Raw genomic sequence first — 26,637 nt, forward strand, 5'->3', positions numbered from 1 at the left:
CTTTAGATGGTTTTAAGCAGCTGCAGTTCTAACCAATGCTTTGTTTTTCTGTCTCCAGGCTGATCTTCAGACAAGTTCTCAGCGTTTGAACCTTTCAGCTTCTAGTGCTGCAGTGGCAGAACTTAAACCTGACTGTTGCATTGATGATGTGATCCACCATGAAGTAAAGGAAATAGGAACACACATGTAAGGTTTTAAATTTTTCTGTTGTTGAATGAGCTCAAATGAAACTGCAGCACAAGCATTCTGCTTCTGATATAGCATAGATTTAAAGTAACTCAAAATTGTTTTTTAAAAAATTATTTCTTTTCAGCTTAGTTTGTGCAGTAAGTTACACTACGCAGACCGGAGAGAAGATGTATTTCAGAAAGTTCTTCAAATTTCAGGTATTGCATGAAGTATTCCACTCTACTTTTAATAAATGTGTGAGTCCTGAAAACTCATTTTAAAACATTTGACACTTCAAAAGAACTTTTACGTACCAAAAATCTGTTCACTTTTAAAAGTGAACTATTAAAAGCCATCACTTCAAACTTCACATGAACTGGTGGTTTCTAATTGTCATACACGTAAACATTTCAGAAATAATAAATATTACATCTTACAATTTTTTTTAATTTATAGAGAAAAAAATTACTCTTAAAAAATCCCTTTTTATAGCAGCCAGCTTTATGACTGTTTTTAAACAGGATTTTATTGAACATTGTTCATGCTGACTTTGATACATCTAACCATTGAGTTTACAGTGTAAAATTCTGATTTTTCTTTTAGTGTGTGTAACCTTTTTTAAACTGGAACTTAGTGATTTGTTTTTTAAAGGAATCTAAGCAAAGATGTCTGATGTACTGTATCTAACTAATACCCACAGAAGTAATTGACGGAGTTGAAACCTTCTGTTCCATCACACAAATTTCAAGACTTGAGATTGGAGTAACTGAGGAAAGCAGGAAAATACTGTTATCTGTGGACTGATTCTGGCAAGAAAGAGTCTATTTTAGCTGTGTATTTAATGGCTGTTTGGGGATTTTTTAGAGAAACATGTTAAGATTTGGATAATTGTGGGCTCTTCCTCATGGAATGGAAGATACTCTCACAGAGTATCTGGCAGTACAGGAGCATTATATAGTTTAGTCCTGAAGTTGTGTCAGGGGTGGTTTAGGTTGGATGTTAGGAAAAGGGTCTTCACCCAGAGGATGATTGAGCACTGGAATAAGCTGCCCAGGAAAGTGGTCACAGCACCAAGCTGACAGACTTCAGGAAGTGTTTGGACAATACTCTCAGACACATGGTGTGACTCTTGGGGATGGTCCTGTACAAGGCTGGAAATTGGACTTGAAGATCCTTGTGGGTCCCTTCCCACTCAGGATATTTTGTGATTCTATGAGGTGATTTCATTTTGTAGTTTTTTAGTATTCTGTCTAGATACTTCAGAAAAAAATATTTCAGTCTTTAGAAGGTTAAATTGCCATTCATTACAAAGAACATGTGGATATCGCCTTTTGCAACCGGACTTGTCTATCTCATATTGGCCTTTTTAGCCACCAGCGCGCCTGTAGCAAATGTGGGTAGAGCCTTTCCCAAATCTTCGTTCGTGAAGCCTAGCCATGATGATGACAAAGAACATCCAAGTACTGTTAGTATTACCTTGAAATGGCACAAACTGATTAATCGAAGATGTGTTTCTTGGCAGTCCTGGGGAAAATCATTCCATATCAGTTTTTGTGTTACACTCCCTCTGAATGCAGAATCTCTTCAGAGTTTCTTCATCTTTAATGAAGTTAATTTTCATCCTTGTGTGCTTTGTCATGCTCTCCTTGTGAAACTGTTTCCATTTCTCCATTCTCTGTCCCTCGATTTAGTGTTGGCTACCTCTGTCCCCTCTAGTCTTTCTCTGATCACTTACACATGCATCTGCAGGTTTTCACATCTCATATTCTCTCTGTTCCTTACTTTTGTTCTTGCCAGAGCTTTGTGTAAGATGTTGATTTGTCTCCTTTAGATTTTATATGTAAACTTATTTGTGCACATTTTTCTGAGGTCTACATGCGTGTTGTAATTACGCATTGCTGTGGTTTTTAACTGAACCCAGCACAGACAATTTAATTGTCAAAATAGCTAAGGCTAGCTATCTGTCAAATTTGAAGCCCTTCCTACAAAGAAGGAAGCATAAGAGCTTCTTAAAAGTTACATATATACATATATATATATATACACACTCTTTTACACCATTCTGTAAATACCCTCTGATTCGTTATGAGAAAAACTCTTCACTGAGACATTTTTGCCATTATTTGTAGATTTGACATCGAGACACCGCCTAGAATATCTGAGAACAAACAAAAAGAAGTGTTATAGAACACTAAACCATTTCTTTACAATGGGAATTGATGGCTGCTTGTGATCGAGATGCCACCAGCTATTTTATAACAAACAAAAAAAAATTCTCTTTGACAGATTCTCAGCTTTTTTACATTTACATTTTTTAATCATCTTTTAAATTGAACTGGTTATAATCAGCTTCTTTTTTAAAACATCATACTTAGTTTTATTGTGATTGACAGTGCTTTATGTTCCAAGGCTTTCTTTGAGTAATAACAGCATTATGCTTAAATGGAGAAGGAATGATTCTTTTTGGGGTTTGGTTGTTGTTTAGCTTTGGTGGGTGATTTGTGAACCTCACAATAATTATTTGTATTTTACTGGAAGGCCACTTGAAATTTACTGCAATGAATGGAAAGACTTTGTCTATCAGAAGAGAGAAAAAAAATCAGCATGCAGAAAAATTATTGAGAAGCTTACTGAAGCAAAATATTTGGCTGAAAAAAGCCCTACTCAACCAGCAAAGACCTAAATTAAAATTTTAACTTTTTTTTCTGACTAGAGAGAGAGATAGTTATGAATACTTGAAAGATTTGAACTTTATGCCTGTTATAGTGCAGAAATCTCTCTGAAGACAACTTTTTAATCTTGAGTTCTTCAGTGCTAAAAGATTTGTTTACGACTTGGAACGTTAGGGGTCTCTTAGGATGCAGTGCATTTATGTACAAACAAAAAAAGTTTTCCTATGTAAAGGCAAATAAATGTCTTCAGGAATAGAATTTAAATTTGTTTCCTTACAAGTGTAATAGAAGATTTTTTCTTTCAGTTACATCACTGTATATACATTTCATATTTGAATGTGTTAACTGTAGTGGCTTTATGTGAAAATTCAAGTACTTAAGAACCAACACTTGAGAATCGCTTTTATATCATGGAGTTGCTTTCTTTTGCTGATCAAATCTCATAAGACTAAAATGATGTATTGGATTTTTTATTTCTCGAAACAGCTGCATTTTCAAGAAGGAAGTGAAGGCTAGTGTGGTTTTTTGTTAAAGCTAGTCACATGAATAGTTCTCTATTTCTTTTATTTTAGAGAAGCCCTCAGCAACGTTTTCTGCAGAACTCTGAAGTACTTGTAGATATTAGATAATTCTTGCTTACTCTTGAAAGCAAGTGCAGACCACTTCAGGATCCGGGATGAATGTGATGTTATTTTAAAGACATAGATCTACTTAGAACACTGGATTTGTCTGGTTTTGTAAGAGGCCAGTGCTTAGGTCGAGAATTACTTGTTTTCAATATGAGAAAACTGCTTAGTAGGAAAGCAGTCAAGTATGCACAAGTAAGAAGCAACAAGTACATACTCTTAGTTGTGGGGCTTTAGCCGAGTCAGTTGTAGCACATGTTCCGTTATGCACCTGTTTGTTATGTGTAAGATCAAAAAGAAAAATAACACTTCAGTAGAAGACCCTAGCACTTCAAAACAGTTTATGCTGAAGTTGTCTGAGAAACCAATTGTCCATCTTTTTTTCCATTTCATTTCAGGTTCTTAAACCACTAGATGTGAAAACCAAATTCTACAATGCTGAGGTGAGATCTGTGTGTATTTGGGTATTTGTGTTTTGGTGTGCTGGGTTTATTACTTCATATTAGGTGGTTAGATTAAATTCAAAGTGCTTTGTATGTACACCTTTCTGAGAAAGATGATCAGTTTTAAAAGGAAAAAAATTATGATAGATATATATTGTTTAGTTTTAAAATAGGCTCTTGATTCAGGGTTGAAAGAGATGGTAACTAAGATAGACATGTCAAGACTTTAATGTAATTGACTGACAATTTTGCATATTTTCCAGTTGCCCATGAACTCAGATACTTTCAGTTATTATTTGTATATTTAGGCTGGTAGAGTACTTACTGTAAGGGAGATAAATTGTTCACAAAGCAGATGACAATTTATCAGAGTGGGGACAAATTAATTTTTTTTTAAATTTAAATTACTTAAATTTAACTTAAATGTAATTATGACCCTTCCATTCAGTAATTTAATTTTTAGGTTTGTGACAGTTACACACAGCACTTTGAAACTATATGACCTTATATATGCCTTGCATATTTATTTGGACATATTTGGTTATTTATGGTAAGAATTTGGTAGATGTATGTAGGCCACAGGCTTCAAACCATACGTTGATCAGGTGTGAGATACCTGAATAGGGTTGGAACAAAAGCACATGGTTGTGTGCTTTATAGAACTGCTGTTATCCATAAGTGGGAATGTCTGGAAATGTCTTCTGCTGTGGTTTAACAACAAAAGAAACAAAAATAATCCTAAAAAATTAGGTAATTCCTCTTGGAGCAAAATAAACCCATATTTAGTGTCTGCATTATATTATTGTTTCAGATATCAAGTGTATGTTAGGGGAGAGAGGGACAGATACCTTAAATGTTGCTATCTCTCTATACTTCCTGTGTAAGTTTTGTTTTGTGATGAAACACTAATGGAAATCAAAACCTTTTTAAGGTAAATTCTGGGCAAACTTTTGACATAGATCAAAAGTATTCTTTGTTTTTACAAAATTGTTATACTGACTGGTCTTGAACTCCAGTTCTCAATTAGCTACCAATTCCTCATGGTAGAGATCTGTGGGAAGCTTTTGTGTTTGAGCTGGTGTGTGTGGGTTTGGGTTTTGGTTTTTTTTCTCTGTAGAGGTTTTTTAAAAGGCTGTTTGAATGCCTTTTGTTCTTCATGCTCATGACTTTGTGCAAGTCCCATTACCGTCTTACCCATATGATTGATTGAAAGAAATTTAAAAGAAAATATTTTGGATGATATTAACTGAGCAATTTTCGTTTACCTAGGAAACGGATATAGTACCACTCCTATTTAATTTCTGGAAGTATGTAAAGTGTTGCTGTATGTTGTGACCATAGAATTCAAATAAATTTTAAAAAACTAGAAATAAGTCTTTGATTAGATGTTGTGTGTGATACTACATTGCTATGAAAACACCAAGGCATTGATCCTGACTATTATCCTTGAGAGCAGGGGAGAAAAGAAAATGGTATGTGTCAGTTACTTAGTTAACTAAAGGTCTCTAAAGGTTGTCTAACCAGTTAAACTGTTATTATTAATGTTACAGGTATAATGCTGTCTGTTCATAATGCCTTTCACTAAAATTATTTTCTATTAATATTCTAATGATAATCCAGAATTTAATTTTTTTCTAAGACAAGGAATGATGCTGAACCTCATCTTCTTGCTTGTTGCTTATATTGCGGTAGCATCCAAATCGAGTCAATCACTGAAATTTGTGCACAGAACACATGCCCTGTTGCCCTAACCTGCTGCAATCCCAAAATTGAATTACCTGCCTATAGAAACGCTCTCACTGACTTTGATGTGCCTTGGAAAAGGCTTTGTAAAAGCTTCTGTTCCTGCAAACATGCACAGGGAGGCAAATATGCAGACACCTAAGATAAGAAAGTTTGCAATTAAAACTGAGTTTTTGGAATGATGGATATTTTAAAAAGTTTTTCCTGATAGTATGCCAAATTTTGTTATAACTTGCTACATTGTAGCTTTGCTAGGACACATTACCACATTGGGGTTTTTTTGAGACCTTATATATGTGGATACTTCAAATTATCTGTAAAATGGCAGGGACTGTTTTTCCATTTCATATACGACCCATTGCATGGATTTAAATTTAGGACAAACTTGAAATTTGGTCAAAAACTCCCTTTTTTTGGTCAGTTTGTTCTACCATATCTTGTCTGTGATTTGTGTGCCGTAAGCTCTACTTTGGATTAGTTCTGAAGCAAAGCTAGTAAACCATGTAACCATACTAGCTATAAGTTATTAGAAATGTAGTTGTCATCTTTGTTTGCATCCATTTTTGTTTATGTTTCTGTCTTACTAATGCTATCTTGTTTAGATGGTGCAAAAAAATGCAGAGATGCATTTTGTTTGAAAGTTAGCCTCCTTTTTCTTTAACATTTAACCCTAATTTCTCTAATTTTTTTTTTATTTTCCCATTAGAGTGACCTCAGTTCTGTGGTAATTTTTATTTATTTTTTTATAAATATGTATGCTTTTTTAATTGCTTACCTGTTTCTGTGCTTGTTATTGACATTCTTTTACAAACATAATGGAAAAGCAATGTTTGTTCTGCCTATCATAAACAGATGTTTTCTTGTTTTTATATGTGCAACTAATCACTCATATGGTTAGCTCTTTCTTTAATACCCATTGTTGAAACTCAGAGTTGATTATTACAGATTCTTGCTTGTGGGAGTCCTCCTATAAAATACCTTACCAAAATTTTACTAGATTCATTATTTGAAAACAGGAGTGATTCTCTCCTAAAATTTTTCTTATTTTGCCCTTGGAAATGTAGGTTTCACTACAGCACTGCTTGTGTAAGCTGTGACAGAACTTTTTGCATCTCGGTGGTGGAGACAGTGGGTTTAAGGAGAGAGCAGCAGTTGGATATTCTTTGTTCCTTTTGCTAGCTGGAACTGCACTTTCCAACTTTTAACTGCATGTAACAGTTGATTGAGTTAGTATGTTACTTCTGCAGTCTGATTTTACTTTAAGGTGTGCCTTATATTAAAATATAGTGCATATTTTTAAGTATTTAAGGGGGGTGTTAAATCATGTGATATTAAACCAGATTACAAATAACATAAAACTAACTTGCTTTTTCATTATGCTGCTTGTTTTTTCTTTTCCCTTTCAAATTAGCTTTTCTAAATTTCTGCCTATGGTTGCTGCTTCGAAAACAACTAAAATTTGGGTAAATGGACACTTTGAGCAATGGATTTTTGGGATATAAATGGTATCAATTTTAGTGACAGTAGTAATGATTACTTAGAACCATGTTTTAGTTGGGGTTATTTCCGGGTCCTGGAAGCATGAGGTGTGTCTGTAACCCATGGAGCCTGCACAGTTTTCATTGCCATATTTATGCTATTGTCTGGTTTTTGTGCCTTATAAACACAGTAAACAAGAGAAAGTTACACAGCAATTCTGTATTTCTCCTTCTAACACAATATTTTTGAGACTAAACATATTTTGACTGTTTTGTCACACTTTTATTTTGTAATTTACCAGCAGGACTCCATTTGTATAAAGAAGTGATTTATTTAAACTGATTAAAAGAAACTATAAGCTTCTTTCTGCTTTCCTCATAAAAGTACTTTTTAAAAATTTATCATAAAATAAACTGCTTCAATCTGAATCAATAGACTACACTAGTTCAGTTGGAAGTAGCCTACAACAATCATTTAGACCAAATGCCTGAATCAGTAACTCTTCTGTAAATACAAATTTGGTTGCTACCCCTTTTTTTAATTTAAATTAGCAATTTGGTTTTGTTTTTCACTTCTCTCGGGGCTCTTACCTCTAGTAGACTCATCCTGTGCCCTAAGATTTCTAGAGTTGCAAAATGACTTCATTGGTTTGCAATTCCACAAAAGACGTGAGGCAAAACCATCTCTAGTTCCATGTGTTTTCATCTTTGGAAGTGTAACAGCCTTAGCTTTCATTTCTGTACCAGACTTGGTCCTTCAATACTATCTTTAGGCATTAGCTTCAGAAGTTCTGAAGGTACAGCACCAGTTAAATTGTCAGATGCATACAGTATTGGTAACCTTTGGCATGATGGAGCTGAGTGAGAGAGGAGGCTGGATTTTGTGTTTTAGCCACAATGTCAGTGTTTCATAATAATAATAAAATCTTAGAGCATGTACATGAAATATTTTTTTCAGTTAAAGAAAAAAACACACACTTACTTTAATGTTTTTATACAGCTTGATGCACTAGTCATCTGGCATGGCATGTTGTGCACTGCAATTCCTTACCATTTATTCTATTTTTAAATTTTTTTAAAATAATTTGGATTAAATCTTGAGTTGCTATTAAGTTGATGGAAGTCTTAGGAAGTGGTGAACTGATGCATTACAAATAAGCAATAGCTAGAACATAGCAAAATTATCCCACATCCATTGTTTGGCAAGATACCTGTTGACTAACACTTTTGCTCCTATTGTTACTGGGATTAAGGTTTTTTCTTGCATTAATTAATTTGATTTGCAGGCATGAACTAAACACATGTGACTTTTTTTAACAATAGGACTGTCTACTCTGTTCAATAACACTAACCACATTTTCATGAACTTGCACTTTTTTTTTTTTTCCAGACAGATGAAGTGTTTCTGGAAGCTCAAATTCAGAATATCACTACCTCTCCAATGTTTATGGAGAAGGTTTCTTTAGAGCCATCTATGATGTACAGTGTTGCAGAACTGAACACAGTTGACACAGTAGGGAAAAGGTATGTTCATATTCAGGATACTTAACTTTGAAACTCTTTGTATTAGGATTTCATGAGATATAAGCATTACAGTTAGTTGTCTGTAATGGAAGGATTGCACTTCTTTGCTTGATTAAAAAGATCAAATTCCTGTTATGTATTCAACTGGAAAATCTGTTCCAGTTTTCTTTTCATAGAAACTATTCTTAAAACTTTATAATTCTACCTAGTAATCTCCAGCCTAATCCTCAAATAATTTCTAACATGGATGACATGGTAACATGAAAACATACTATTTTTTCAGTATCTCCTATATCATATTTAGCCCACATCTGGTTCTGACTTGATCTCTGTGTACATACTTAGCCTTACAGGACCTGATATGTCCTTGCTTCCTATCAGTAGAGTGGTAACTGTTTTCAATTGTTCTAATCATGATCTAGCAAGGCAGCAGTCAAGGTGAAGCAGTGGAACACCCATATAGGATCTTAAAATATAAAAATTTGTTATGGTGAAATAAATTAAATTTCATTTAGTGTCCGTTAGTAGAACACCAAATACTAGAATAACTGACTACTGTGATACAAAAGCTTGTGAAGTTAATTTCAGCTGTTTGTGCTTTGCACTTGCTTGGGGTTTTGGAGCAGGTGATGTTTGAGTGCTTCTGTAGAGGGGGCTAAAGTGAAAATTCTGTCTTCTTGCCTGTTTAAGGGGTCACCTGTAATATAGAGGAGCATTGTTCTTATAAAGTGTTTGCATCTGCTGTAATGATTTTTGAGCAGGAATCTTAGTTTCATTACACTGAGATTTACTGTGAGGGAAACCAAACAGCAAAAGAAAAATTAACAGCATTGTTGTTTAAATGCTAAGATGCCAGATAGTAAATTATAATGTGTCAAAGTGTATTTCCATCTCATTTCTCTCTGGCTCAGATGAATAAGAATGGGGGTTTTTCCCCACAGTCCTTGGGGGTACATAAATTCTAGTATTGTTTTCTGTTGTGTAAAAAACAGAAAACTGTTCTGTGTGTTTTGCCATTAATAAAGTATGAACACACACACACTGAGTAAGACTGGTGAGAGATGGGGAAAAAAGGTTGGGTTTCAAGTCTTTTTCAAAATAACTGTTTAAATTAAGACCCAGTGTGTTTTTTTTTTGTACAGTGAGTCTACTTTTGGCGCAAGGACTTACTTACAACCTATGGATACACGTCAATACTTATACTGTCTAAAACCAAAGCAAGAATTTGCAGAAAAAGCTGGAGTAATAAAAGGTGTAACAGTGATTGGTAAACTAGATATTGTATGGAAAACCAATCTGGGTGAACGAGGAAGGCTGCAAACTAGCCAGCTCCAAAGAATGGTAAGGTTAATTCAAGTGTTAAGTTAACTTAGCGCTCATTTCTAAGGCAGCTCAACAAACAATTTAATAATGACTTGGAAAATGTGAGCTGCTTACTTTCTGAACCTCATGTTTCTATATGTGTTAGAGAGTTATTTCTTGTATTTCTTCAGTGAAGTGTGGATAACTTAATGGACTGTGCATTTTAGTTGCCAAAATCAAGTAACCAGTGTTGCAAAATACATTGGTTAGAATAAAATTATCTTTGAGTAACAATTTTTATGTGTAATATTATTTGTCTTTCATGTCCACAATTTTGATTGAATCTATTCTATTCTAGTTGATTTATAAATTGATCATGAATTTTAAGTTGTATTTACTAGCTTGCTTAAGTTAGCTGCACAGTGTGTCTACTCTAATGCCTAAACTTGACTTGCATCTTTTCAATTGAGGATGGTAAGAGAGATATGGAAGAATAGTTAAAAAAACTTTGAGAAATGAATCTTAGTCTGAGTTTACAAAGCTTATAATTGGGTCTCTACCTCTGTCTTTCCCCCAGTCCTCATCTTCTAGTAACTGAGCAATTCTGTAGGGAAATCATACTGACTGAGAACTAGGCAAGCAAACTTGGATCATGGAAATTCACAGCTAGTCACTGAAACTTCTCTTTATTTTTAATTGAAGTATAAAGTGTGCGTATAACCCCACCAAATTAGAAACTGCCCTTTTTTGTGAACTTAAGTTACTCCTGTTACTTTGAAACTTGTTGCTTATTTTTAAGAATAAACTGTCCCATTTTCAACTGAGCTTTCCTATCATTTCTCTTAAAGACAGATTTTTTTCCCCCTCCCTAAATCAGTATTGTCTCACACTGCATCCCTTCTTGTTGAACATTTGAGTATTGCACATGAAGCACACTCCATGGTTAGTTTTGGTCATCTGTCATTGGTTTGTGCCTCATGATTAACAGAGAAACATGAGCAATCTTGTGTACTTTAAGCAACATATGTTTTTAGAAAAGCAGCAAATACTTGGGCTTTTTCCCTTTCGAGTTGCAGTGTGTGCAGCTCCCTCTTGTCTTCTCCTCATTTTTTAAGTGCTGTCAGATTATTTAATCTCTTGGCTTCGTTCACCTTTAATCATTTTCATCCTAATCCATTTGCCAGCCTTATTGTTGCCCCCAACACCCAGAATTTTGCCTGTACTGTGCCCCTCTGTCATTGTTATGGTTCAGATCAGAAATGCATTTTAGAAACAACTATCCTGGATTACCCCTACATACCATAATTTGGTTGGGGTTTTTTTTGTGGAATGGTCTTGGAATTCACAACTACATTCTTTTTGGGTGACATTAAACCAGACAGATGCATGTCCACAGCATGCCAAGGGTATTCCACCTGCTCACAGGCATTTAGTGCAGGACTAGACTAGAACCAGACCAAAGTTAAACATTATCCTTGAGCAGGACAAGTGAGGAATTGTCTAGTTGATTCCATACTTTCGAGCAATTACCTCAATTTTGGATAAAAGCTACCTTGCTCCTCGTGGTGTTACTTCAAGGCCTTTACTTCTAGCCATCAATTCTTGGAGGTATCTCATTTCTAAGCTCAACACTATGTGCCAGAATAGGTCTTCTCATCTACTCTGTTTTGATTTGGCCAGTTGCTGCTAAGTTTATTCTATAAAATACTGCTTTTATTGTGCATTTGTGTATGGTTTTTTTCCCCCTTAATGTATCTCTTAAAGGAAGAGCTCAGTGTTACAGCAAACAGTGTTATGTTGAGGGAACTGAGTATAATTTTCCAGTTGACTCCTCCCTGTGACCTAATGCAGCTGAATATATTTGTGTTTTTCCAGGGCTGAGTAATTAATTCTCTTTCTTGAAAGGTTCCAGATGTACACTGCTCAACTGGTCTGAAATCTCCATTGGCTTGACATCCCTTTGCTTACTGTAATGTCCAGTTAAATATGCTTTCTAAAATGTCATCTGTCACTACTCTGTAATGGACTGTATGTGACTAAAACCTGTTTCAAGCACTGGCTTTCTGAACCTCTTCAGGAATATCATTCAATCAAGCTGTAAATACAACTTTCACTACAGCATGATTTTATCAGTAGACTTGGAACATATGCAACAACTAAGCCTTATCAGGCAGGACAAATTTTTCCCTTATTTTTTCGTTACCGTCTATCATTTGTGGGGATTGAAAATCTAAACCTGCTTTTTATCTGCAGATTACCAATTTGAATCAGCCCTGGTTGGTTTTAACTAGGATATTTACCACAGGTTTGTCATATGACATGTGCTTGACTCTTGACAGAACAGGATAGTTGATAAGCGTTGATATTCATGTGACTTTCTAACTGGTGGCAATTAATTATTTTGGCAGAAGCTTGGAGGACTGAAATGGCAGGGAGAATGAGCAGCCTCTTATTTCTTAGGATGTGGAATAGTGGTGGCTTTATGCTGGAAAATTTTACTAACATTGTCCATTTAGATCTGTTATCTGCCTAACAGGTCTCAGGATAAAGCAGATCTTCTCAGGAACTGTATACAGCTATTCAGACTTTAAGGGTGTAAACTATCTGGAAAACATAGTAATAATGATCACCGTTATCTAATGAATTGTTAAACCTGTGAAGAAGGTGATCATCAGCAGTGGATGGAGAACTGTTGTGATTTGCATACTAATCAAAAGCACAGAGTCAACCTTCTTTCTTAAACCTTCTTCTCTTATTCCAAGCTTCTTGCAGTAAAGGAAAACTTGAGTAGTAAAAACTTCAACATCACTATTCAAAATCTGAGTATACATTCTTCTTCCTTTTCAGGCTCCTGGCTATGGTGATGTAAGGCTTTCTTTGGAGACAATACCAGACACTGTAAATTTGGAAGAACCTTTTGACATTACATGTAAAATAACAAATTGCAGGTAACCATGTCAAATTATTCTTGTGCTTTTTCAGGAGTGGGTAAGTTGTGGCTGGTTTTGTTTCATTTTTCAATAATTTCTCCTCAAACAAGTTAAATGTGGTCTTTACTATGAGTTGTAGTAACACAAAACTGCTTGAAACACATCTTATGAATTACAATGATTTTAAAAAATAAACAAAACAACAAAATAGCCCATTCTGTTATGCTCTGTTAATACCGTCTGAACTAGGAGATTGCCAAAAATTTGTAGAGGAATTCCATGGAGCTGTCTGTAGTATTATTTAGGATTGTACCTCATACTTTAATCACAAATCGTCTTGGGGTTGCAAAAGTGATAATTAAATGAAATAATTCTAAATAGAAGTTGAGGGCAGGGATTAAAGCATGTATTTAGTCTGCAGATACTTCTCATGCAAATCTTGTAGTCCATCCAAAATGTCAGCAGTATTAGTTATCCAGTACTGTTAAATGCATGATAGGATGCTCGTGTCAAACAAAGCTGAACTACTGTGTGTCAATCTTGCTTGCTGCCTTATAATTATTTATAAATTCTTGATTAATAGTAACCTGAATAATAATCAAGCTTTCACATGTCTGCAGTCCTTGAGTGCTTAAAAAAGCCCACAGGTTTATTCTTGTTTTTCAATTTTCTCTAGCAGTGAAAGGACTATGGATCTGGTTTTAGAAATGTGCAATACTAATTCCATCCACTGGTGTGGAGTTTCAGGAAGGCAACTTGGAAAGCTGCACCCAAGTTCATCCCTCCACCTTGCACTTACATTGTTGTCTTCAGTGCAGGGATTGCAAGTAAGGCATTAGCACAGTTTTGTTATAAAATAGCTGTTTTATAAGTTTAACAGTTCTTTCTAATACCAACTCCTAAAAATATTTTTCCTTTCTAGAGTGTCTCTGGCTTAAGACTTACAGACACGTTTTTGAAGAGAACATATGAGTATGATGATATTGCACAAGTCTGTGTAGTTTCTTCTGGAGTCAAACAAAGCTGAAGAAAAAAATTCTGTGGTTCTGCTGTGCTTGCTTTTTTTTTACCAACTTCTTGATGTTTTTGCCATCAAATCATACATTTTGTTTGTACAAACAAACAAAAGCCCTATATAGCTGTAAATGTAATTGTGATGATTTAATTTCTCTGAGCATTTCTTGAATGTTTTAAAATCTTTTAAAAACATGCATATGCATTTTATCTAGTAAAAATAAAACCTTTGAAACAAGTGTAGCTCTAGCAAATTATATTGCAGTAACATAACATCACCTCAGCATGGGAATGAGACTGAAAAAAAATAGTAGCAATTTTTACTTACTTTTGTAATTATAATTATTTTTTAAGTATTTAAACCATTTAAAAATTATGGTTCTGACAGTTTGAAGGAACTGACCATTTAAAGAGAAGCTCCTGGAATGTAAACCCCTAAAAGAAATATTTTGGAGTACCTCACATGGCAGTGTATTTGCATGGAACACGCACAGACATAGGAAATACAACTTGATAGAGGTATGACATGAGAGAGTGCAGCTGGCACTGTTGGGGTACTGGCAGCTCCAAAGTGGATTATCAGCCAAAGACTCTGCTGGTTGTGGCTCAGTCTTTGAAAAGGAGTAATACAGCAAATCTGGCCCAGTTATCTGCAGCCATGAGCAGAGTTGTGTGTCCCTGCAATACAGGGCATGCTGTAAACAGGCAAGTTGTTTCCCAGTTAGTAGGGAACTGAAAACTAAAACTGAAATATCTATGGTCACCCAGAGGCAGCCATTTAATAGAGAAAATGGTGACTGTCTTTGCTAGTTTAACACTAGGTAAACTAGTGTTAAAGATTCTAATCAACAGCTTCTTGTATTTCTTAGCTGCCATGTCCCTTAGTTAGTTTTGACAGTATTTTACTTAAGGCTTTCCTACGTATAAAATCTGTAACCATAGAATTCAATTTTAAAATATTGTATAAATTTAGGACCAGCTTCCTAAAATGAGGGAATAAGTCCATACAGGAAAAAAATTAATTAGAACTCTATCCTGACTATCTAATAAAATGCAGAGCAACCAACATGAACAGGTATTTTAAAGAATGCAGTTTACCTGTTACATTAGATACATCAACAGATTAAAACAGTAAAACCACAACTATCCAGACAAAAAAGTAAATAACTTTATTTATAATATATCCGCAAGATAAACTAACACAAATTGAAGGAGATGCAACCATATGGTAATAAGAGGTAGGAGAGATACAGAAATGGTAGAGAAGCTGCATTATGCCAGTATGACTTTTTGTAACCATGAAACAGTTTATTCTAAGTTGCACACAATTCTTTCTCAGTATGAGTGATTTTACTTTGTACTTGTTACAAGACTAGAAGTGCAAACTGAAACAATTTCTAAACTGAATATTTCATTAGGTATCTTTCAGACATAGTTAGACAAATATACTCCCACGCAAGCAGATTACAGGAGTTTACAGTTTAGTGCAAAATATCTTCTTCTCTTTCTTATATGCTGATATAAAACCAATTAGGTGTAAATCCATATTTGCTCAGTTAAATGATAAACTGCAACTGACGTTAAATTAAAGAAATTTACAGGGATTGTGGTTTAGCAAGATGAAAAGTTCAGTTACTACACAGGAAGAGATTCCTTCTTCATCCTGTGATTAAGACATGTTGCATGACAGAAACAATCTAGCCTATTCAAGGAAAAGTAGACTTTAGCATAAATGCTCTCTCTGTTCCTGGATTCAATGGAAAAACATGTAATGAGAGCTCCTGTTACTGGTTCCACTGTTTTTTGTCTAGGCTATAAAGCCCTTTTTGTTAATATACAAAAAACAAAGATTGTTTACTAGAGGCAGTATGTTTAATTGTGGCAGTTGAAGCACGTTTCTGAAGGGTTAGCTAATACCATCAACATTTTAATAAATACTCTGTATTATCTCTACTGGAGTAAACCCTAAACATGACAGTATTGTAGCATGTGAAATATTACAACTCTATGAAGATGATTTCAAGAGTAGTTTTCCAGGTAACTAATCAATGCTTAATTCCATTTAACCTTGGGGATTATTCTTCCATAAATCCAGTGAGCTACAGAGCTTGTACTTGACAGTACAACTTCTACGGCCACTCTATGAATAGTAATATAGTCTATCGTTCTTAAGGAACTCTCAAGAAGTTCTTGACATTCTTTCTGTCTTAAAGTAAAAAGGTAACTGACTGCATCAAGATTGCTGTCACAAAGTAAGGATAAATTGAGTTTGTAGAGAGATACTGGCAGTGCTGTCCAGTCCACTTTGGATGTATTGGTTCCCCCTATCAAAGTTAGTGAAACACACTTTTGAGCCGTTAAAGATATGAAAGAGAGAATTACAATGAACTGTGAAGTTAAGGAGGATATATGCTAGGAGCAGTGCTTCTCTCCTGACACAACATACTACTCCAAGTAATGTACAAACACTTGTACAGTGTTTGTAGCCCACCTACAGCAGCCATTGGTCTTTTCTGTAAATGGTATCCTGTCCTGCTAAATGTAACTTTAACAGTTTTCTTGGGATCTGAGCTACCTCTGAAAAAAGATCCTGTTAGGGATTTTCTTTTTTGTCAGCAGATGTTAAGTTATAAACTCTTAAATGGAAATGTATTTAATGTAAAGCTTAAGTATCTCCACAGCCTCAAAAAAAAGCACCTACACCAACTTAAAGAGAGAATTAAAAAAAAAAATTAATGCTGTATATGGGCAAGCTCTATTCAATAAAGTATGAAACTTAAAAAAGCTATTAAGCTTTACATCTTTATTCAACAGATGCTAATATGGATTTCCTAGTTTTGTGTTTTCTCCAATTCCTTTCATTTCTCAATGGATCCAGCTGCACTTTTCTCCCTGGTTTCGCAGATAAATACTCATGCCATAGATGCACACTTGTAATTTGTTAGAATCAAGTACATTACTTGTCTCCATTTGCTTCTACTTGAGGAACTCTTTTTTGAGCACAAGATCAATCAGATATAAAGTCTGAGGTTCAGGAGTTCCTGTGTATTTCTCCATTTTGGAGTCTGTTACTCTTCCACGTACCTTCTTCCAGACTAACTGGCCAACAGAGATCATTTTGTCTTAGAAATCAAAGCAGGCTCCTCAAATTGGTTTGGATATACAAAGAGGAAGCCTCCCTAGAGTAAGAACAAGTGTTTGAAACAGAAAGCAATGTTAACAGTAAGCAGAGTAAAAAACTTTAACATCATAGAAGTACAGAAGAGCAGTGGTCTCTGAAAGAGTAAGATTAACTGAGCAAGAAAAGCCAGGTTAGGAAGAGAAATACTACAGAGTGGAAAAATCATGACAATATAACCATCATTTTATGTGTACTTATACTTAAAAAAAATCCCCAATTGTTTAAGCCAGTGCTTTACCACACAGGAATAGAAAAAGAATCCTTCTAAGGCAGTTCTTTTTTAAATAAATTTTCAGTACTAGTTATTTGTATAGTCACAGGCTCAGTTTTAGCTTATAACAGTTAAGAATTTTAAGCTTATGCTAAATACTGCATACATAATGTAATACAGCTTGCCATGCCTAGGAACATAGTGCCGTAATGCTGACCTCCAGGGCTGTCATCATTATGTGAGGGTATACGTGGCAGTAGAAAAGCCTAAAACTTCCTAAAACTTTCCTTTCCCAAGCCAAGTTTCACTTTGATTTCTGTGTATTATCCTACACACAATTATTGTCTTCTCTTTCTCTACGATTTTTGGTACTCCTTCATATGGAATCATCTCTCTCCCTCCTGCCCAGTAAAGTTGAAAAATATGTTACTCATGATGGCCCCTTTACAGGCTTAAAGAAACAGACTTCAAAAGCATTAGTGTTAGGTATGATCTAAGGGCACAGCAATTGGGCCTGTTGTTTCAATATCTGACAGAGAGTACAGCCATCACGGTTCTCATTGTAAGAATAACATGCCTTTTACAGCAGCATTTTAGAATTAAGTTGTTATGCAAGATCAGCCCACTGCAAAACTCCTTCCCCCTCAATAGCCCTGGAGATCATTCTAATGCACATATTGAAATGACTTGGACTTGAGGATTTTAATAAACCACCTATTCAGTGTATTAATTTTCAGAGGAGTAACTAGACATAAACGCTATGTTCCAAGTTATGTGCAAGAGATCTGTTTAACAGATTTATTCTTGTTTGCAAACACACACAAAGAATTTTCTGTCTTCTATTCAAGCAGAAGAGTTACAATGGTGCTTTTGCTACTAACTATGGTATGCATTCTCGGGTTGTATATCATTCCAATTCACATGCCTCCTTGAAGTCAGGAATGCTCTTCAGTGCTGCCGCTCAAATATCTGCTCCGGATATGATTTCTCAGTTGCTCTATGAGCTCAGGGTTCTGTTGCTGTATCTGCTGTGCAAACTGCTGCCCCCTGTGTTGAAGTGAAATCAGCAAGTGAAAGCAGCATTTGTAAGAAAACAGGCTATCCCGATACAGCTGAAAGGTGCCTTACATTGGAGTTAAGACTAAAGATGACTTGATTTATAGTATCAAGGTATTTGTAGTATTATGACTTTATCTGGTTTAAGTGTCTCCAAACAGGATTATCATGAAATATTTATTTTCATTCTTTAGCACTTCTACTTGATAACATAGAGGAAGAAGTATTACCTTACACAGTAAAACAACACATCTGCTCCAGTGATTTGTTCCCTTCTTTTTGAGAGGATTTATTCTAATTGTTTAAAATAACTACTCTTAGAGTTGAAGTGCAACCTTATGTTAGCTTTCTAGAAATACAGTGTGCAGCTGCCAGCTTCTACTTGTGAACGAGATGTCATTAGTAGAAAGTAAGCATACTATTACATCCTTATGTCTTGTATGACTGAAGTAATATCAGTAATCTCTGTAACAGTTGTAGCTTCAGAGTTAAATTAATAGGTGACATTAACTCCATGTAAAAAGTAAGTATAGCACTGGTTTACTAGAAAAAAACAAGTAAGTAAAAAAATACTACTTCACAAATAACCTGGCTTGGCTTCTCTGTAATTTCTGCATTTTGCCCAAGCAGCAAATTATCAAGACAACTTTAAACCACAGTGCAGGTTGAAGAAAAGCCACCATTTTCATATATCTCTGTGTTTTTTGTGAAAATAGCATTTGGTTTTTGCAGTGGCACATCCCTGTCTGTGATGTAAATTATAAATTACTACTGCCCTGAAAAGGCAAAACTTAAAAATAGTTAGAAGTGTGCTAGAATGCTGAAATAAAGTAAAATTGTATTCCTTTAAGAGAACTTGGCATATAAGCAAACTGCATGCTTTTGTGGAGACCTTCCAGATGGATTTTATCATCACTGTACTAGAAAAGCCTTAGGTTCTGGTTTTTGTAAAGGTACTCTTCATTATACTGAGTCCTCTGAAAGCTTCCTCGTCTAAATGGAGGGATGCCAGAGCAGAACCTATGACGTGTTAAGTAAATCTGTAGCTTTTCTAATGATTGTCTGGGATATCAGGTAGTCAATTTATCCACACAATTTGAAAGCACATGTAGGAGTACTTAAAGATTTAAAGGAATATTTTTAATAAGTGGCATTAGAAGGTAATGGTGTATGAGAACCAGAAAGTGAAACTGAGCAGTTCAGTCATTCTAATTGATGCAAATGTACAAAGCAAAGAAACAAATTTGTGGGAAACAAGTCTTAAGAGTTGTCAGTTTTAATAACAAATAGGCATACAGTGGGACTAGGCCACAGTATAATTGGCTTGACACTATCCCTTTTAAATAGATGTTGCAGTGATCCTACTGCAACTGTAACAGATTAAACTATGCAGTTCTTACTTACGCATGAATCAGGCTAGACAAATCTGACAGGCCACCAACCCCGGCAGCAGGGCCACCAATGGCATTGGACATCATCCCCGACATCCTGGAACAGTTAGCACAGTGTTGGCATTGAGGTGGGCAGGGACCTTTATAGTAAGCAGTAAACCCTAGTTCTTTTTTGAATCGCTAGGAGGAAATAGGCTGCAAGCAGAAGAAACTACAGTAGTTTTATTTACACTAAGTAAAAATAAAATTACCTTTTCAGAATACAGTACTATACACTTTTCCTCTTATTAATTCAAACCTCTAAAGACATTTGTTTTAATTGCACTCCATTTTAATACTTACAGTTGTTGAACTTGAGGATTTTGCATTAAGCTTGCTGCCTAGAATAGACAACATATAGCTGAAATTATAACACATTTACTACTTAGGTATCACTTAGAAAAGTGTGGGGAACAAAAAAACCAAAAAAACCCCACATGCTGTATTCTGTTTTATTACAAAATTAAGCTAAGTTTATGTCTTCTGCAAAAGGAATCACTACAGGAATGTATTTCAAGGATATGAAGCTGAGACAATTTGTTACATGTTGGCTAAAAAATAGTGGTTACAGATTCAGACATGAAAATATGACAGGAAGCCAGTAAAAATAAAAACCTAAGTAACAGAAAACTAAAAAAACCCAAACAGCCAGCATTGAAAACTTTCAAGGACAAAGATTTTCTACTAGGCTTTTTGAAGAAAAGTTTGTATTTTGTTGCTTTCCTGCCTGGATAAATTAAATTCGCAACTATTATTACTACTAGGTATTAACAGTTAATGTTTAGACATGTGTCTAATGTTTAGACACATAGACACTTTACCATAGTGTAAAGTGTCTATGGACAGATGCTATAGAATAAACAATGTGATATTTTAATGTTAGTAACATAATTCCTGCAGAAATCAGTGTCTGGATGAATACACCACCAACAGGCACAACAGAGTACCTTCTTATTCACTGTCTTACTAAAGGTACTACAAACCCCAGATATATCCAGTATTTATTTTATTGATCAATATATTGCCATATATAGATATCTCAAAAGTAAATCAACTTTTTTCTCTAGTTAACAGTTGGATATAAAATGCCAAATTCAGGCCAATGCTATGGTTAATACAGAATTCTGGTTTAGTTTCTGCTATCAGTAATAAGGCTGATCTAGCTTAGGGGCCCAAAATGGAGGCTACAAGCCTCTTAAGTCAGACAGTGAGGCAATTTTTCCCTTAAAAACAAAACAAATAACTACATGTCAGGAAGATAAGTCGTTCATTCCTGAATAAATGCACCGTGTTCTAGGCATGTGACCAGGCATCTTCTGCAAATGATGCAAAAAATCCTTTCCCCCAAGTTAGCTCCATACTGAAGAGTATATTGTTGATTCTAAACAGACACAGACTGAGTACATCATATGACCAGTGAAGTGGTACACAGAGTTCCAGTGCAATTTCATCACAAATGCCATCAGAGAACTCGCTCACTCCTTCCTTACATACCATTTCTATTATTTGGGACCATGGGTGCTGGTTTTGGCTGGGGTAGAGTTAACTTTCTTCATAGTAGGGGGCTGTGGTTTGGATTTGTGCTGAACACAGAGGTTGATAAGAGGGAGATGATTTTGTTATTGCTAAGCAGGGCTTACAAAGAGCCAAGGCCTTTTCTGTTTTTTGCGCTGCCTCACTAGTGAGGGGGCTGGGGGTGCATGAGAGGCTGGGAAGAGAGACAGCCAGGACAGGTAACCCCAACTGACCAAAGGGATATTCCAGACATCATGATCAGTATAAAAAGCTGGGGGGAAGAAGGAGGAAGGGGGGGTACATTTGGAGTGATGGCATTTATCTTCCCAAGTAACCATTACACATGATGGGACCCTGCTCTCCTGGGGATGGCTGAACACCTGCCTGCCCATGGAAAGCAGTGAATTAATTCCTCAGTTTTCTTTGCTTATGTGCAGGGGTTTTCCTTCCCTATCAAACTTTCTGTATCTCAATGCACAAATTTTCCAGCTTTTACCCTTCTGATTCTCTCCTTGATCCTGCTGATGGGGGAGTGAGCAAGCAGCTGCATGGGGCTTGGCTGCTGAGTGGCTGTGAAACCACTCCACCAGATGTATGGATCTTTTTTGAATACAGTGCACTTCTACACAAAAGCATCGATTGCAATGTCCTGTTCCAGTGAAGCTACCCAAGGGCTAGTCAAGTTTTAACTGTGTTCTCAAAGGATGTAAGTTGGTTGGTTGGGGGTTTCTTTGGGGGGGTGGGGGAGAGAGGTTGCATTTCGTTTTCTCCAAATTCCATTCTACAAAGTTCACTAATTCCATTTAGCTAAGAAAGCTAAATTGTACTGGAAGTAAAGGAATGCACTATATGTTATTTATATTTGTTGTTTGAACACTTAAGGATGTCAGGGATAATTTGAAACAGTAAGAACAGAAAGGTCTCAAGGTAGTTCTCCCCAAGAGTTACTTTAGTCCTTGTATTCATTGTTAACTGCTTTGTGAAGAATAGAAGAAATTTTCATCATGCCATCGACAAGTGTTTTACTATCAAGCCATCTACAAAAACAGCACAGCTAACCTATGTATGTTGTAAGATAGAATCCACTGGAAATAAGACAAGGCACTACAGGAGATTTATACTTCACTTCTTGTTTTAAGTGTAAAATTACATAGAAAAGTTGAAATTCAGTGTAATACAACCATTGCTATAATAGTAATTAAAACTGCTTGGCTCATTAAACAAGAGCTTTTCTTAAAAATTCATTTTTAAAAACAAGATAATGTCAAGCTTGAGATATACTCACCATACTAATGAAGGCAGGATTGTTTATCAAGCTTGCCATGTCAAAACTCAATCCAGTTCCAGTCTACAAACAAATTGCAATTGAAGGTAAGTTTATCTAAAAACTCCCAGTTAAAACTGTTGTAAATAAAGAGAAGCAGAGCTAACTTACAGGACTGGACATGTCTCTCAGTTTCTGTTCTGCTATTTTCAAATTTGACTTATAAGAGTCATTCTCTGGATCAAGATCCAGTGCTTTTTGGTAACTGGTAACTGCTTCTTCATATTTATTCACTGAGGTCAGAGCCAACCTAATGTGAAGTAAAGAAATCCTGGGTAGAAATAAATGACCATCAAAATATATAATGATACATTTTCTGTTCTAAGTGAAACAGTATCTTGCAACTGATTTTTTAGCTTGACCACTAAATTAAAACAAGTTTTGCTACTGTGGTACTACTGCTTAGTGTAAGCACTTGTTTTTACAGAAAAGATGATCCCTCAAGAACTCATCTTGCATTGTCTATTTCATATATATATGCAAGTTTCATGGAAAATTCCTTGGCATCATCTAGTGATTTAGTCTCTATTTTGAGAGTACAAGCTGGATCCAGCAGCTGTGACTTTTTGCATAAGCTCAGTAATTCCTCCAAGTGTTTCTTCCAGTCCTTTTGATCCAAGAGTTTATTTAGAAATGTACATGGGCAAGTTGGGCAAAGATAGTCCAGTAACTATCACTAACATGACTTCTGCAACTTCAAGAAAACAAATACTGGACCCACAAGTTTCAGCATAATGGATTTTTGTCTCAGGATCAGTGCAAAGGTTCTCCTTAAGGCTCTTGTACTTCAACAGTTGGCAAATTAGTTAAATGGCATAGTAATAAGATGCTGTAAGAAACCCTTGTATCAGGGAAGCCTGCTTAATATTTTGAAAAAGACTCTTCTCCAGCAGTTCATGAGAATACAGGACAGATCTACTTTTTAAAACAGAATTGTTTTCAAATTCGATTACTACATTTAAAACATCTTTCTTTGAACTATTCCAGAAGTCCATCTGGTTGTGGTTTCAATTCTATCCCCTACTGTATATTTTCAGTTTATACTGACCAAAAACCTAAACTGATCTTTTCCACCTTTTGTAAAAAATCTGTGTAAGCCACATTCAGCTATTTAGTACTCTAGTCCCCTCTTTTGATATGTGCTGAGCTAGAAAGACTGGGGTGGTAAGCCTGTGCTTACCCAATAACAAACCTTAGTCTTTTGTCTCAGGCAAGCAAGTTCAATGTGTTAAATACATCAGTGACAGCCATCACTCTCAGTAAAAGTGTGAAACGCCAGGAGTTGCCAGTATTGCTCCTGGAGGAACCCATACAATATTAGTGTCTGCTTTCTTAACACAGTTATCCTCATAAAAAACATTCTCCCTTTTTGGCCCATTAACTTGCCAAAATAGTTTCTGACTAGACAAGAAATGCAATCCGTTATTTCTGTGATGCAATAGTGCTTTTTACAGAAAAAGTATTTTAGAGCATTTTACAGAGAGAGTTTCTTGGAATACAGTACAAGTCAGAACAGTAGGCAACCATTTCTTTGCTCACAATTCCTACCCAGACAGGTGCTTTTTCAGGGTCATACTGGAAGTATCGCTTTAAATTGATACTCCCACTTTAAAATGGCTCCCATCTCTGAATACTTCTGCATCTTTCTGTGACATATAAGGAATTTCTGTCAAATCCTGAGAAAAACTGATATGCCTGCATAATATTGTCAGAAAACAGATCTTCTTCAGTTGAGAAGGTTTCTGCACTTGGGAGTTTTTTTTACTAAACATCATTCAGCCTATGCCATGTTTATGCTATGTTTACTCATCTGCTGAGCTAAGAAATTACTTGTAGCTCAAAATATGTCCTCTATTAAAACAGACAATCAAAAAAGAGAAGCTTGATTGCCTGGGAATGGTCCCACCTATACTGTGTATCAAAGGAACACTAGTCTTACACCCAAAACTCTAAAATAACCTCCAGTGTCCAATTAATCCAGCCTGTAGCTTCCCTCCCTATCACTGAAGTCAAGGGATCTTGGGTTGTGCTGTATGAAGAAACGATCTAAAGAGAATTGAATAGAACAAAACCAATTCAACAACCAATTCAGCCTAAAATTTCCAAATGAATTAATCATCTCAAAAGCTACTTAGTCTATGTTTGTATTAGTAAAATAAACTGTATCATGGAAAGTTTTCAAGTGATAGAATTCCATCGTATTTTATGTTAAAATAAATGTTCCTGGCATGGTTTTGTCCCAGGTCAACATGCATTATCACGAACAATTTTGGGGCATGGTTCAGAATTTAACACAGACCAATGCAGTTTCGTAATAGGTCATTTGGATGTGGCCACTCCATACTGCAAACTAGATTTTAATAACATGGACATGAGCCATTTTGTGCCAACTGACCCAACAAACAATCCTAAGCATGTTTTAATTTACTGGTATAGAAAAAAACTCAAAAGCCATATGCAGCATTCAGCCCACAACCACAGTGTGTTCAATGACTGAAAAAGAAAATCTACACATCTTGGAAGAATGGCCCTTCACTCAAGTCAGCAGCCTATTCAGAGCATTCCTGACATTCTTTTCAGATAACCCACTGCCTCAAAAGGCTATACAGTTAATCTCTCAGATACTACTGATAAAAACTACCAAAGAGACATAGCTTAGTCTTGCTAAAATATTTGCACCTAAAGATCTATTAAACAGAGAAATTAAGCCTCTACTCTTGCTAGTGAGAAGTCCCAGTGCTGTTCTCTAGCAGCATCATTAGCAGATCCACCATTCCAACTGCAGGGTTTTGATTACTCATAACTAGGTTGGAGGTAGAAAAAACCCATCATGACTTTCTAAACTGAACTTGCAAAGTTGATAAATTGAAAGAAAAATATTGAAAACTGTTGAAATCTGATAAAAATGCTGATATCAAAAATATATAAAAAGAGCTGACAGCCTGATAGGGTCATCCTCAGAAAATTGCTAGACTTTCAGAACAAGAATGTCAGATAAGTAAAACAACCTGGCTCCACTTATTTCAGAAAATCGATGGTGATTTACATCTGGGGTTTTAGTGTTTACTCAGATTTGTATTAGCTTACCCCATTCTTCCATATGCTTTGCTGTACTTTGGATCTATTGCTATAGCATTCTCACAGTCCTTTATTGCTTCCCTGTAGTTGCTGAGCTTACTGTGAGCAGCAGCCCTAAGAAAAAGATGGTAAAGAAAGGAGAGAGCTTTGTCAAAAAAAACCCCAAACCAACAATAAAAGAAAAATCCCCAAGCTTAGACACTCACATGTTAGTCTTAACTGACTTTTCATTCACTATTTAGATAATCCTTACCTTTCCTCAATTAAGTAGAGTGAGCAAATGTTATAAGTATGTGTGTAAGTGCATTGCTAGACTATGGTTTTGGAGAACACGCACTCACCTTTGAGGACACATAGGACAAATAATTCTAAGAAACAGTTTTAGATCCAGTAGATGACTATGCACAAAATAAATCATAAAACCTATTACAAGAAGTGAAACTCTCAAGTAATACTTTACATAAAATCCTTGTTTAAGGAAGAGTATTGTATAAAAATGGCATTTTCCAGCAAGTATAGTTTTACGGGTATTCAAAGGAATGCTGTGATTTTTCCCTGCTCAGTTTTTTAGAAGTCAACTCATGCTTGCAGGTAACTCGGAATACCATTTCTCAATAACCTCTGAATTACTAAATTACAATTACATTTCTGTACTGGAGAAATACTGAATGTTGCAGATGTTAATATAATAAGATTAAAGACTTGGCCAAATTAAAAAGGACACATTAATAATCAAAACTTCCTCAGTCTGAAAGGTCTCAAATTTGTTCTTTCTTGGTTTAAAACACTATAGTAGAAATAAAGCCTTTTTCTTTTTTACTAGTATTCCTTTCTCCTGCAATTACCTCCAAACTGCACGATTTTTTCTGACTTGGATTAAAATGTCTTCAAAATGGGACTACTTACCTATTTTAAATATTTGGACTGTTTAACATTTGTCAC

General features: G+C 35.5%; 2 protein-coding genes across 6 annotated transcripts in view; one reads left to right on the forward strand and one right to left on the reverse strand.

Moving 5' to 3' along the window:
- TRAPPC13 (trafficking protein particle complex 13) overlaps nucleotides 1–16,688 on the forward strand; it is a 26,284-nt gene extending 9,596 nt beyond the window's left edge. For 2 of the 5 annotated variants that reach the window (XM_027732369.2, XM_039384386.1), the window contains exons 5-13: nucleotides 59–186; nucleotides 314–386; nucleotides 3,865–3,909; nucleotides 6,359–6,376; nucleotides 8,521–8,654; nucleotides 9,797–9,995; nucleotides 12,804–12,904; nucleotides 13,563–13,713; nucleotides 13,809–16,688. In XM_027732369.2, coding sequence (XP_027588170.1) covers nucleotides 59–186; nucleotides 314–386; nucleotides 3,865–3,909; nucleotides 6,359–6,376; nucleotides 8,521–8,654; nucleotides 9,797–9,995; nucleotides 12,804–12,904; nucleotides 13,563–13,713; nucleotides 13,809–13,913 — 954 coding nt within the window. In that variant the 3' untranslated portion in view covers nucleotides 13,914–16,688. The remainder of the gene's footprint in view (nucleotides 1–58; nucleotides 187–313; nucleotides 387–3,864; nucleotides 3,910–6,358; nucleotides 6,377–8,520; nucleotides 8,655–9,796; nucleotides 9,996–12,803; nucleotides 12,905–13,562; nucleotides 13,714–13,808) is intronic. The other 3 variants (XM_027732370.2, XM_027732372.2, XM_027732371.2) reach the window with 3 other exon arrangements.
- Nucleotides 15,045–26,637, reverse strand: part of SGTB (small glutamine rich tetratricopeptide repeat containing beta) — a 23,789-nt gene continuing 12,196 nt past the window's right edge. The window contains exons 6-11 of the mRNA XM_027732384.2: nucleotides 25,705–25,809; nucleotides 22,729–22,867; nucleotides 22,579–22,641; nucleotides 20,082–20,119; nucleotides 19,753–19,836; nucleotides 15,045–18,339 (exon numbers count right to left, since the gene is read on the reverse strand). Of these exons, the coding sequence (XP_027588185.1) occupies nucleotides 18,228–18,339; nucleotides 19,753–19,836; nucleotides 20,082–20,119; nucleotides 22,579–22,641; nucleotides 22,729–22,867; nucleotides 25,705–25,809 (541 nt within the window). The 3' untranslated portion in view covers nucleotides 15,045–18,227. The remainder of the gene's footprint in view (nucleotides 18,340–19,752; nucleotides 19,837–20,081; nucleotides 20,120–22,578; nucleotides 22,642–22,728; nucleotides 22,868–25,704; nucleotides 25,810–26,637) is intronic.

Source organism: Pipra filicauda, unplaced genomic scaffold (assembly GCF_003945595.2).
Source record: "Pipra filicauda isolate LSUMZ 115617 unplaced genomic scaffold, ASM394559v2 scaffold34_size3990699_pilon, whole genome shotgun sequence".
Taxonomy (NCBI): Eukaryota; Metazoa; Chordata; class Aves; order Passeriformes; family Pipridae; genus Pipra; species Pipra filicauda.